This window comes from Antechinus flavipes, chromosome 2, assembly GCF_016432865.1.
Source record: "Antechinus flavipes isolate AdamAnt ecotype Samford, QLD, Australia chromosome 2, AdamAnt_v2, whole genome shotgun sequence".
Lineage (NCBI taxonomy): Eukaryota > Metazoa > Chordata > Mammalia > Dasyuromorphia > Dasyuridae > Antechinus > Antechinus flavipes.
Window position 1 is genome coordinate 103,666,730 of NC_067399.1, and position 13,412 is coordinate 103,680,141.

General features: G+C 31.4%; 1 protein-coding gene across 11 annotated transcripts in view; it reads right to left on the minus strand.

Moving 5' to 3' along the window:
• CCDC88A (coiled-coil domain containing 88A) overlaps window positions 1-13,412 on the minus strand; it is a 142,224-nt gene that overhangs the window by 44,881 nt on the left and 83,931 nt on the right. For all 11 annotated transcript variants that reach the window (XM_051975295.1, XM_051975297.1, XM_051975298.1 and 8 more), the window contains exons 12-15: window positions 10,696-10,840; window positions 5,010-5,194; window positions 3,556-3,693; window positions 933-2,003 (exon numbers count right to left, since the gene is read on the minus strand). In XM_051975295.1, the coding sequence (XP_051831255.1) occupies window positions 933-2,003; window positions 3,556-3,693; window positions 5,010-5,194; window positions 10,696-10,840 (1,539 nt within the window). The remainder of the gene's footprint in view (window positions 1-932; window positions 2,004-3,555; window positions 3,694-5,009; window positions 5,195-10,695; window positions 10,841-13,412) is intronic.

The following is a 13,412-nucleotide window of genomic DNA, read 5'->3' on the forward strand; positions in this document are numbered from 1 at the left end:
AAAAAAGAAATGTAAAAATAATGCAAGTAGCAAGTACACAAAAAGCAATCCAACATTTGCTGTCACTGAAGATATCCACAAATATGCAAAAGAAAAAAGGAAGTTTTGAATTTTCCTTTTCATATCATAACCATTTAATGAAAAAAATAAAATAGTCAAACTGAAGTGGAAAATCTTACCTACTTCCTATTCTCTTTTGTCAATATACTCCTTTTTCTCTCAATGTTAAAACCAAAGCTAACACAAAGGAGATTTCTATATGTAATCTAGGTTTGAAAAGTAACACAACAATATTTGTACAATATATGGCAAAAACTTTGAGATTTAAATCACTGCTAATATTACATAATTTCTCCCTGAAAAACTCAACAATCTTGTTGCTTCAAGCACAGTAAGAAAACTTAAGAATCATCTTTAGAAATTCCTTCTTTTGTAGAAGAGATGGAAAAGAATAAGAGGCTAACAGTTAATCTCAGTTTTTTTTCTATCAAGTAAGGCTCCAAGAGAACACATCTACCAAAAAACCTAACAGACTTTTAAACCACTATTTACTCTTTAGGGATATTAATGTACTATTGATGTACGATATGATGAACTGTTATAGTTATTTATTAATTTACTAAGTTGGAAAAGTAAGTTTGTTTTCTATTACAATATTTAGCATAATCTAAAAATTCAGGTCAACACATTAACTTTTTAAATGCAAGTTCTGAATTACTAATTAAGATTCAGGTAGTCATATAAAAGTATTAAGATTTTTATTTAGTATTTTAATGATAATACTTTTTTTTCCCCCAAAGCAAACAATAATATTTAAAACAGTGACTGCTTCTAAAAGTCACAATCATATATATTAAATTTTAAGGAATATAAATGCATATATACAGCTCAATTTTAGCTTATATTTGCAACTAATAACAGAAAAGAATTACCTCGCGTAAAGTAATAAGAGTTTTTTTGTCAATAGTTGCTCTTTTCACAAGTTCTTTGTTTTCTTTCTCTAACTCTTTGAGACGGATACAGGATTCTTTAAATACACTTATTTCTTTGAAAAGACTTTTGTTTTCCTTTTCAAGATTTCCAATTTTAATGTTATTTTCTTCCAATGTGATATCTTTAATTTCTGCCTGTTGTCGGAGTCTCTTATTCTCCTTTTCCAGTTGTTTCTTATCTTTCTCTAGTTGAGAAGTCTCTTGTTCTAGTAGCTTGTTTTCCTTTTCTAGTTGTTCTAACCGTTTACTAGATATTTTTAACTCTTCAAGATTTTTTTGCAATGTCTGGTTTTCTGTTTCTAATTCTTGTAGCTCACTTTCTAATTGCTGAATTTTTTTATTACTATTTTCTAGTGCTTTCTGTAGTCTTTGGTTTTCAGTATCTAAACCCTGGTAGCTGACTTCTAAACGTTCTGTTTTCTTGCAAGAAGCTTTCATGAGTTCTAAACCCTTCTTAAGTTGCTCTTTTTCACTTTCCAGTTCTTTATTTTCTAACTGCAATTGAGCCATTTTCATGCTTGTACATTTTAAAGATTCCACTGTCCTCCTTAATTCCAAGTTTTCTTCATCCAATTGAGAATTTTCTTTCTCCAAGGATTCTAGTTGAAAAGTAAGGTTTTTTAAACTATCTAATGTCTTTTTCAATTTTCGGTTTTCCACTTCCAGTTCAGAATTTTCTAGCTCTAAGGTCTCAATTTTCTCACATGTAATTTTTAAATTAGTTATCTTTTTTTGTAATGATTCATTTTCCTTTTCAAGATGATGCAACTCATTCTCAAGTTCTTCTGCTCTTTCTCCTCTTTCTTTGTAATGTTCCAATTCTTTTTTAATTTGTCTTTTTTCAAATTCAATCTTGTTCAACTTGCTGCTTGTTTCTTTTATAGATTCATGTAGAATTTTATTTTCTTTTTCAATATCCTTTACTCTTGCTTCAGCACTTATTTGTGATCGCTGCCTTAGGGATGCTACAGTTTGATTCAAATGCTCATTTTCTTGTTCCAATATTTTAATCTAATTCAGAAAAAAATAAAAATTGTTATAGTGCAATACAACCAAAAATTAATTTAATCCTGAAAGAGTAATAAGGTCTCAATCTTATTATTAGTATGTGTAAGGCCCAATTATGCCTAATTTAATTATTTATGGAAACCATATTCATAGAATACCAAAGGTTGTAAATACTTGTCTTTGTCCTCATAGAGCTCAATGTAATGAAATTAGAAAGATAGATATTTAGTATTTTTAAAAAAGACTTTCAGGTCTATTTACTGTTTTGTATACATGTATTTCAAATTAAATATATAAATAAAATATATATACATATATACATTAGAGACATCCTCAACATATGTGCAAATATAAATTTACACATTTACATAAGGTTTCAAAGGTTTCTTTGAAAAAGAATTCACAATAAAATTTCTAGTATGATTAAGAAATATTATTTGCAACACTATATAATGCAAATATATAGAATTCCAGTAAACTGGAATGAGAGAAAACCAAAGTTCCATCTAGACTTTGTCACTAATTAGCTATTAGCTGTATGGCTTCAGGCAAGCCACCAGATGTGGTCTTTAGCTTCCTCATTTACAAAATAACAATTGTAGCCTAGAAAATGAGCCTGCAGCCCTTCTGTAATGGGCTGAAATTCTGAGCTGATGCACTGGGGTCGGAAAACCGAGCACTTAAGGCTAACTACCAATTGGACAACATTAGAATAGGCTTGGAAAATGGCCCTTCCCACTATTCTGTGCTGGTTCAGTCTTTTGGTGTATACAGAGAATTGTGGGAGAGATTAGGGAGGTTGAGTAAGACTGGCTAGCCAGAGTCACTTTGGCAGTAGACGAGGAGAAGGAAGGTCATGGAGATCCTGTGTCTATTCCCTTCACTTCTACCCCTAAAGAACAAGAATAAAGACCAAGGACTTTTGCTTGTCTTCACTCTGGCTGATTCTAAGGTATCCAGGGTGCTAATTCAGTCTTCATACCCTTTCATATCAGCCAATTATCTAGACAAAATACCAAGCTGATACCTGAAATGACAGGTATCTATTATGTATTTACATTTTGCTGCCTTTGTATTTTATTCACAACTGAACCTTACTCCAAAGAGTGATCTTAAGGCTTTGAGGAATTAAAAGCTCTTTGTCCAAAAAAAGGCTATAAAGCCACAACAGATTACCACTAAGATTTCTTCTGTTCATTGTTTGAAGAACTTGTATACTCCATAAAATTTCACATAAAAATAACTACTACTTTGGGCAGCTAGATGGTGCAGTGGATAGATCATCAGCCCTGATGTCTAAAAACTCGAATTCAAATCTAACCTCTGACATGTAACACCTCCTAGCTGTGTGACCCAGCAAGTCATTTAACCCCAATTGCCTCAGCAAAATAAAAAAAAAATAATTAAATGAATAACTACTACTTCTAATTTTCAAATTACTTTACTTTAAATTTATATGCTTAAATTTTGATGTTTATATGTTCTTTAAAAACACTTTTTTTTTTGTAAAAAGCTAAAAATACTTAGTCTACTTAATTACTAGAAAATAATGGACCTGTCTTTCTGAATTTTCTCGAAGTGTTTCAAGTGTCTTTTCCAGCTGTGCTTTCTCCTTCATTAAATCTTTGCTCAGATTTTGACAATTTTGAAGACTTTGCTTTTCTTGAATAATTTCATTCTCAAGATCTTCCAGCTAGAAGAAAAACCCATAAGTAAGTATTAAATATTATAGTTTCTAAACTGTGACGAAAGACAACATTCAGTTTTAACAATAAAGTGATAAACATTTAAATACTCAAAATGAAGTTCAGAGATTGCATTAAGAAAATTTAATCATAGTTATCAGCAAACCCCCTTCATGGGTAAAGATTCAGTACTAAGTACAATGAGAAAATTAAAGCTGACTATGTGGTGGTCATATGCTAACTGATGCAAACAATTATCAAAGCTAAAAGTCTATTCTGTGATTTAGGATTGACACAGTGTGTTGAGAAGATACATTTCAAGAAATGAAAATAGAAGAAAGGGAAGGAGGAAAGGGGCAAAGTAAGGAAAGATTGGGAAGAAATGGTGCAAGACAAAGGGAGGGAAATGGTAGAAAAGGAAAAAAAAAGGTTTGGATCTAAACTTGTAAATGTTTAGTTTCCATTTGTTTTCAGTTATAGTTTAAAATAGTGTCATATAGCAAGATGTGCTAGCTCAAAATACATTATCTTAAAGATTTAAAAAAGTCTTTTTTTCTAAATATATGCAGGTATTGAACATGTTTAAGAGAGGCAAAAAAATGATATTTTGCATAGTCTGTATTTTTCAATAGGCTTAAAATTGTACAAATGACTCAAGTTAGTAATAAAAAAATTTTATTCTTTTGGAATATGTATTTTGGATCTTTATTGTATTATTAAAATAAAATATTCATAATAGCACATAATATACTCCAAAAGCAACAGCAGTTTCAAATCACAAATTAAATTTAATAATAAAAATAAAATGTTTTTCCACAATGGTCCCATATTTCTTTAAAAAAATCTAATTAATCCAATTCTACTATTATAATAAATACTGAAATCTGGCATAACATTTGTTAAACCAGGTGTCGTTGGTTACTCCATAGTAAAAGGATTAAGAAAAATTGGCAAAAAGACCCAAGTATGCAACTAAGTTTAAATGTTCAAATTAATAAGAGATAATTCTGTGAGATACATTTAATTAAATAAGATTTTTCAAAGCCATTTCAGAATATTTGACCCATACATAAGAACCAAAGTACAATGAAATACTATTTACAATTCTGTGGTTACAAAAATGACAATTTCAAGCACTTACTGTATTTGAGTATAACCTTATATTTCCAATTTGATTACCATTAATTTCTTAATTAAATTTTCCTGTACTGGCAAACCTAGTTAAAATTTAAGTCATATAAAAAAGTCTATTAATATCACATAGTATATGCACATACACACACACACACACACACATACACATATATATAAATGTACACATTACCTTCTTATTAAGTCTTTGGTTTTCTTTTTCAATTTTCAGAATTTTGGAATTACTGCTTTCTACAGAATCCACAGCATTTCGAAGTTCTTCCACTGTTTTCACCAAACTCTGATTTTCCATTTCCAACTTCAATAATCTACTTGATGTTAATTCATTCACTTCATGGCCCAGAGATTTCTGTGGTGCTATAAAATTTTAAAATGTAATGTTTAGTAGAAGTGTATATGTGTGTCTCTTTCTCACATCACCATTAGGTAAATATTATTGAATCACTTGCCCACAGGGTTCCTAATTAGTATCTATGAAATTTGATGAATGTTGAATTAAAGATAAAGATTAAAACATCCAGGAAATTTTGTGATTTTCACACGATGATTATGACAATGTGCAATATAGAAAAGGCACAAGAGATTTGGAAACACAATCAACCTTGATGAGCCTTAATTTCCTTATAAATATAATGGGAATAGCAGCACATTTCTTCATCTGTCTGATAGGCCGTTTGTAAGGATAAAAAAAAAAAAGAAAAACCTCATTCAAAAAAATCCTAATGTAAATATAATGTAGGAAAGGAAAGCATCTAATGCCACTGTGAGGAAGATACTGGTAACATTTAAGGCAATCTGCTCTACTATTTTAAATGCTGACATGAAACTATAGAGTGCCGAGAGTAATATTTTTGGCACCATGCAAGGGAAAGCACTATTCAAGATGGACCTCAGTACTAGATTATTTTCCCATGTTGCCTACAATAGTCTCATTAAATAACAAACAAGGAATACTATTTGAAATACTACAACAGTAGCCTCTCACTAAATACTTTTTGATGATGATAAAAATAGGATCTTTCAAAATCAGGAAAAGCAAAATTCTAGATTTTCAAAGCAATCACTTTTTTTGTTTGTTTGTTTTAAAAGAGCCTAGACATATAAAAGAAGACCACCCAAAACTTTTTAGAAATTCTCCCAGAGGGCAAACTAAATGATTAATGGGACAATAAAAGCCTCAACCTTTCAATGGTTTTGCTTGGTGAATTTATCCTGAAGCTAATAATGTAAAACTTCAAAATAAAATTTAGCATGGAGAGTCAAAGCAACATGATAAAAAAGAGAACTAGTCTTGAAGTTAAGTGATATGGAACTGCATGCATATGTGGACCAAGGGCAATTTCTAAACTCAATTCCCTAAACTCTAAGATAGAAATAATACCAGCAGTGGCTACAAAAATGTATCTAGACCAGTTTGAAAAGCTTAAAAGCCACATATAAACATTATCTTTTATTAAGTTGTTATTTTTTCTTTACATTCACAGCCTGGCACAGGGGCTTCAAGTGTGTTCAAGTCTTTAATAAATGTTTCCTGGGGATGGGGGCAAGATAGAAGTAGTAACATAACTCCTCCACAAAAATCTAGAAGATACACCAGTGTTCTAGTAGGAAAATCTAAGAAAAAAGATCACAGGTCAAATTAGCATGGGGAGACAAAGAGGTCTATTGATAGTGAGGATAGAGTCTGGTCAGGGATACAGAGCATGTATTATTCCATAGAACTAAAAAAGACAATGTATATACTAAGATGAGAAGAGGTCCAAGACTCATACAGACAAAGGGTGGAGTAGAGGAAGGAGAAGATAGGGAACACTAAGTGTGTGAAGACAATTGTGAAACAGTAGCTCAGTTGTTCACTAGCTCATTCTGGGTAACACATCCAAGGTAGACCAAAGAGGTAGACTATTTGTGTCTAGGGTAGCCTTCTATGGTAAAGTACAGTCACTAGCCCTGAATCTGAGAATCATGTGCAAAAGCAAATGCTCCTTTTATGGCTCTGAATTCAGAAGCTGAGCAGAGTTTCCATTTCAGCCTCTAGCCAGATGAAGACTTTAGGAAATAACCACAACAGGAATTCCAGAGCTTGCAATTCTCACTTTGAACTAGCACAGCTTTTCAGTGGGCTAACAGTGGCCAAATCCAGCATTCTAGCAGAATAATCAAGAGGGGCAATCCAAACAGAGTCAAACCCAGGGCAGGAACTTAAAGAATACAAAAAGACTAGTAATTAGATTACAATTTAGATCACACCACTTTCGAACTACTAAAAGGCTTGTAGGCCTCTAGCATGAAATGTTCCTTAGATTTCAGAATAACATAAACAACACCCAAAGAAAGCAACAAAAGAACCCAAGAAAACAAAAGTCAGTTCAGACATTCACCAGAGAAGTAAGTCTGGCACCAACATAAAGTTTGAAGTCAAGAAGAAGTCTGGAAGAATGAGCAAAGAAAAAAAAAATCTCAGATTAAGAGCTATCAGGGTGACAGAGATGCTCCAGGTACAAACCCATTATAAGAGAATGACTCCCAAATATCTAAAAGCAAAGGCTGAAAAAAAAAAAATTTGCTTAGCCACAAGTTCAATTAGAATTCCTAAATTCTTCTTAAAAATTGCTAAACATTGTAGTAATTTTTTCCAAGCTAAAAATGAATTTTATAAATCAAAGGAGAGCAAAAAAAAAAAAAAAATGGGCAAAGAAATGAGAAAGACTGAATAATAAATTGGAAATTAAACTGTTAGTGCAAAAGACACAAAACTTTGCTCAAGGAACAGATTCCCTAAAAATAAGAACAAATAAATACTGCCTCCATGAGTTTTATTAAAATAAAATTGAGACTTAAAAAAAAAAGGTAGAGTGCTGCATAGCAAAAACTAATTTATAAATCAAGCCAAGAGGCGATAACTTAAGAATCACTGGACTATCTGAAAACCATAACTATTTTTTTTAAATAACTTTTTATTGATAGAACTCATGCCAGGGTAATTTTTTACAGCATTATCCCTTGCATTCACTTCTGTTCCAATTTTTCCCCTCCCTCCCTCCACCCCTTCCCCAGATGGCAAGCAGTCCTTTACATGTTGAATGGGTTACAGTATATACTAGATACAATATATGTGTGCAGAACTGAACAGTTCTCTTGTTGCACAGGGAGAATTGAATTCAGAAGGTATAAATAACCCGGGAGGAAAAACAAAAATGCAAGCAGTTTATATTCATCTCCCAGTGTTCTTTCTCTGGGTGTAGCTGCTTCTGTCCATCTTTGATCAATTAAGGCTCTCTTTATCGAAGAGATCCACTTCCATCAGAATACATCCTCAAACAGTATCGTTGAACCACAACTATTTTTTTTAAAAAGAGCCTAGACATTTAAAAGAATTGTTGATAAAAAAGAGGATCAAATGAGATGGTAACTGCAAAGTGCATAGAGACTATAAATATATAAATTTAACTATTAGCCAATGTTAAAGAGAAAAATACTGCAAGAAATCAGAAAAAAAAAATTCAAATACTGTGGAGATATCAGAATCCTATACAATTTAGAAGTTACAACTATAAAGGAGAGCAAAGAGCCTAGAATATAATTTTTGAAATTGTCATATATAACCAAGAATAATTTACCTGGAAAAAGTGAATATAATCTTGTGGAGGAAAAAGTAAACCTTTACTGAAAGAATACGATGAAAGTGCAGATCTGAATGGAAATTTTGAAATACAAATATTGGAGTCAAGTAAAACATAAGATAAAAATATGAGTAAGCAACCATAAAGGATTAAACAAAGAGGTCTTGCTTACATTCTGATATGGAGAGATGATTACAATTATACACGCATGAATACATACATATGTATGTGTATATATGTATGTATTATATATATATACACATGTGTACATACACACACGCACACACATCTTATGTATATGCGACTTTCTAGAATAAATATCAACTATCATGACTGTTTGATTAGCAACTACAATTCTTCAGCCAATCAGTCTTGATCAAGTTTTTTTGGGAAAAATATAAATATGAATTGAATAGTACAAAATTCTTTCATTTCTTATTCACATACATTACTAATAAATTAGATGTTACCATACTTTACCTATAATATACAAGCATTTTCAATGTGATAAAGTAAGTTTAAAAATCCCTGTGCTCAAATAAGCATTTATATAAATATTTATGTGGTCCGCTTAACATTTCTGTGGCTGGGAATCCTTTATATCTAATGAGCTGCTCTTTCTATGATAATATATATGTGCATACATATAGATGTATAGGTACATATAAATACACATATATATACAGAGATATAGTTTTACTTTTAATCTCATAGATGCTGATGAATATAATAAAAAGTGCTTTCCAATCCAGTATCCAATGTACTTTCTTCATTATGCTAATTAGTGACTATCTTCAAAAATCCCATCAGACATTCATTAGTAGGATTAGTGGCTTTTAAGGAATTGATAGCTTGCTTATTAAATTGTCAAACAAGGAAAAGCTGTAAGAGGAATAGCTGACAAAAGTGAAGAGGGCAACCAGTAAGGCAAAGGGCCTTGAAGATTTCATGTTAATAATAGCAGAAAACAAAGAACTGGTGATGATTAATCTAAAGAAGACTTAATAATGCTAAGTGAACTGAGCAGAACCAGAAGATCATTATACACTGCAACAAGAAGACTGTACGATGATCAATTCTGATGGATGTGGCTCTTTTTAACAATAAGATGATTCAAACCAGCTCCAATTGTTCAGTGATGAAGAGAGTCATCTAGATCCAGAGAGAGGACTATGAGACTATTTTTCTGTCCTTTTCTATTTTGCATTGTTTTATTCTGCATTTAAGTTTTATATATATATATATATATATATATTAAAGAAAAGAAACATCTAAAAAACTTCTATTTTCAGTTCTGAATTCTCTCTCTCCCCCTTCCCCACCCATCAAGAAGGCAAGAAAAACAAAATCTATTACCAAAATATAGTCTTTCAAAACAAATTCCTACAGTTTATTCCTTTAGTTACTGAGCAGCAATGGAGCAAAGGAGATACCTCTGGGCTTAAGAGTCAAGAATAGCCTAGGTTCAAACAGTTACCAATTGTAGCTATGGCAAAACAACTTCAATTCTCTGGGTCTCAGGATCATTTTTACTTTTATTTTTTAGTTATTATTTTTTTAAAATATATCACATTCATTTCTGAATAAGCTACTTCTTTTCCCTTTCTCTTTCCTTCCCTTGCAATACAAAAGATGAAAGAGACTGAAAGATCCTGAAGTCACTGAAAAGAAAGATGTGTATTTTCTCATCTTTTCTCCAGGGACTTTTTAGTTCTTTAGTTTTAGTTTCTTAGTTTATATCATGGGATAATAACTGTGGTACTGACCTTACAAAATTGTCATGAAAATCAGAAGATAATCTATGTAAGGCATTTTGAAAACCTTAATGTTTTTTGCTTTTTTTTTTTTTTTTAATATCCTGCATTCTGCACAGAGTATAGTACATAGTATTTATTGAAATTAAGTATAAGAGAGGACTGAACTTAGTTCTCTTCTGTCAGAAGGGAGGAATACGGGCAATGGGTTGAAGAGAAGTATATATTTAAATTTAGGACAAACTTCACCTATTAAAAGTAGAATGGACTACCACTGGGAGTAAGTTTCCCTTCACTAGAAGTCTTCAAGAAGAACGAATAGCTATTTATGTAAAAGGATTCTTTTCTAGGTATGAAATCCATTAAAAAAAATCAATGAGGTTACTTCTAAATATGAAATTTAATGACTTAAGCTGGAGAAAAACATTGAATTTCCTAATTCCAATGTTTTTACGGAATTTGGATTGTATTTCAGTATTACCTTCTGAGAGTTCACTAGTTCTTGATATCTGTTCCAATTCCCAGCCAAGATGTAAGGACTCATCCATACTTTGTTTCTGTGCCATTTCCAAAGTCATATTTTCTTCCATTAGTTCTTCAATCTTTTTTCTATCCATATCACGTTCCTTGGAGGAAAGAGAATTATCTTTTACATTTAATTTAAATCTAAAGTATCTGTAAACACCAAGTTATATTAACTACTATTTCACTAGTTAAAAATTACTTTTTTTAAAAACTTATATTACTTGAAATTATAAAATACAAAAACCTAAAAATGTGATTTTAAAAAAATCTAGTATTTTATATACATGATTGTCTTTTTATTAAACAAACACTAAGCTCCCCTTTAAAGATCATCTAAGCTCAAAGTATATAATTTAGTCATACTATGAGATCTGGCTAGTTTTAGGAAAAACTATTATTTTTATGTATCACAAAAATTTACTGATTGTGGCCTTCTGAAATTGAAAATAAAACAGTAAATCAAACAAAACCTTGTATTATTTCCTGTACAACATGTGACTAAAGAATTTCATCCTTCAATTATTTAAAACTTTTTAAAAATTTTTTAATAGGTTTTTATTTACAAGTTATGCATAGGTAATTTTACAGCATTGACAATTGCCAACCTTTTGCTCCAATTTTTCCCTTCCTTTCCCCCCTTCTCCTCCCCTAAATGGCAGGATGACCAATACATGTTAAATATATTGATGTATAAATTAAATACAAAATAAGTATACATGTCCAAACTATTATTTTGCTGCACAAAAAGAATCAGACTCTGAAATATTGTACAATTAGCCTGTGAAGGAAATCAAAAAATGCAGGTGGGCAAAAAATAGAGGGATTGGGAATTCAGTGTAATGGTTCTTAATCATCTCCCAGAGTTCTTTCACTGGGTGTAGCTGGTTCAGTTCATTACTGCTCCATTGTAACTGATTTGGTTCATCTCATTGCTGAAGATGACTAAGACTTTTTTTTTTAACTATTACTTCAGGTTATAATTTCCTGTTCCATCTGTCCTGCTACTTTATTCTACCACAACCAGTTCCTTACCTCTACTTTGATTTATATAATTCCACCATTTCTCCATTTTTTTTTTTTTTTGGACAATTTATGGATCTTGTTCTTGCCTAGCGACTTTAAATTTTTCAGTGCTAAAATGTAACCTATATATACCAATCCATCACTGGACACAGTTCTCTACAAACTTATCAACTATTTCCTCCCCTTTTTTATTAGGATCTTAATAACCCACAAATTGAAACATTTCAATTAAAAAAAGGATACTATATGAAACAAAGCTATAAAATGTTATATGGTTTATCTTTTTTCCTTTATTAAAAGTATAATTCAGTTTTAACATGACAATTCTAGTATCATTTCCTACTTGCTAAATGCAATAGCTTGTTATTGATTCTCCTGATACCATTTTCTTCTGTTCAAAATCTTTTGTGATTACTTTCTGGAGGATAAAAATCAAACATCATCTCAGTATGTAAAGTCTTCCATAATTTGATATCCATTTCTCTTTTTAGACTTTATTATATTAGTCTATTTATCAGGTACTTCATATTTTAAAATAAACTTTATAGCTGTTTTCCAAACTCATTACCATGTGCCTTATCCAGGTTATTTTCCTCAAACTTTATACACACACACACACAAATAAAAATTCTTTACTCATTTCAAGAGCCACTTTCTACTAAAAGTCTTTCTTAATACTTTCAGTTTAAATAATTCTGCACCCTTCTTGTACAATGCAAACTCCTTGAGGAATAGAGACTGGTTCATTTTTGTATTTATATCCTCAACATCCAAAAGAGTTTGTTTTGGCACATCAAGTAGATGTTTAATATTTTTTGAAATTTGATTGGTTCTCTCTCTCCTTTCCCCAAATCTCTCTATTTTCTCCTTTATCCTTTCATTTTCTTCTGGTCTCAGGAAATTAGATAATCCTTTTTGCAAAGGGTGACCTCTTCCTTTCCGTTTTCACCATGAATTTATATTTATCAATTATCATCCTTTCTTAACATATAACCACAATTTCGTCTCCGTTATACGTACTCTCAATTTATCTTGTTTGGTTTTTCTCAAAATTTTCAGTAAATATAGGAACTCACTCATCAACTTCTTGCAATCTAGCTGCCACCCAAACACACTACTTAAATGGATTTTTCCAAGGTCATTCATGACCTACTAATCAATGACCTTTTTCAGTCCATAATACCCTGACTTTCCTAATATTTGATTTTGAGGCTACCTTCCTCCTTCTTTCTTCCTCCCCTCGCTTTCATAAACTGACTACCCAGCTCCCTTAGTTCCTTTTCTTCTGGCTGCCAGCCAGAATATCCCCCAAAAGTTTGGCATTTATTCTTTTATATTCTCCCCCTCTACTTGCTGATATGTTAAACTAATTTATACACATGTTTTAAATGACCACTTTTATGCAGATAACTTGAAATAACCACGCAACTAAAGTTCAAACTCAAAATGGAATTATTACCTTTCTGCCTAAAACCTGCTTCTTTCCTTATTATAAATTTAAGATAACAGCTTCTTCCTGACAATGTGTTTTTTCTCTTCTTTAGGACCATATCATAGAGCTAGTTGCCAAGTTCTTTTGCCTTCTTTGCATTTCCACAATTTGCTTCTTTCTGCACCCAAACTACTATAATACCCTCTTTTCTGGTCTTC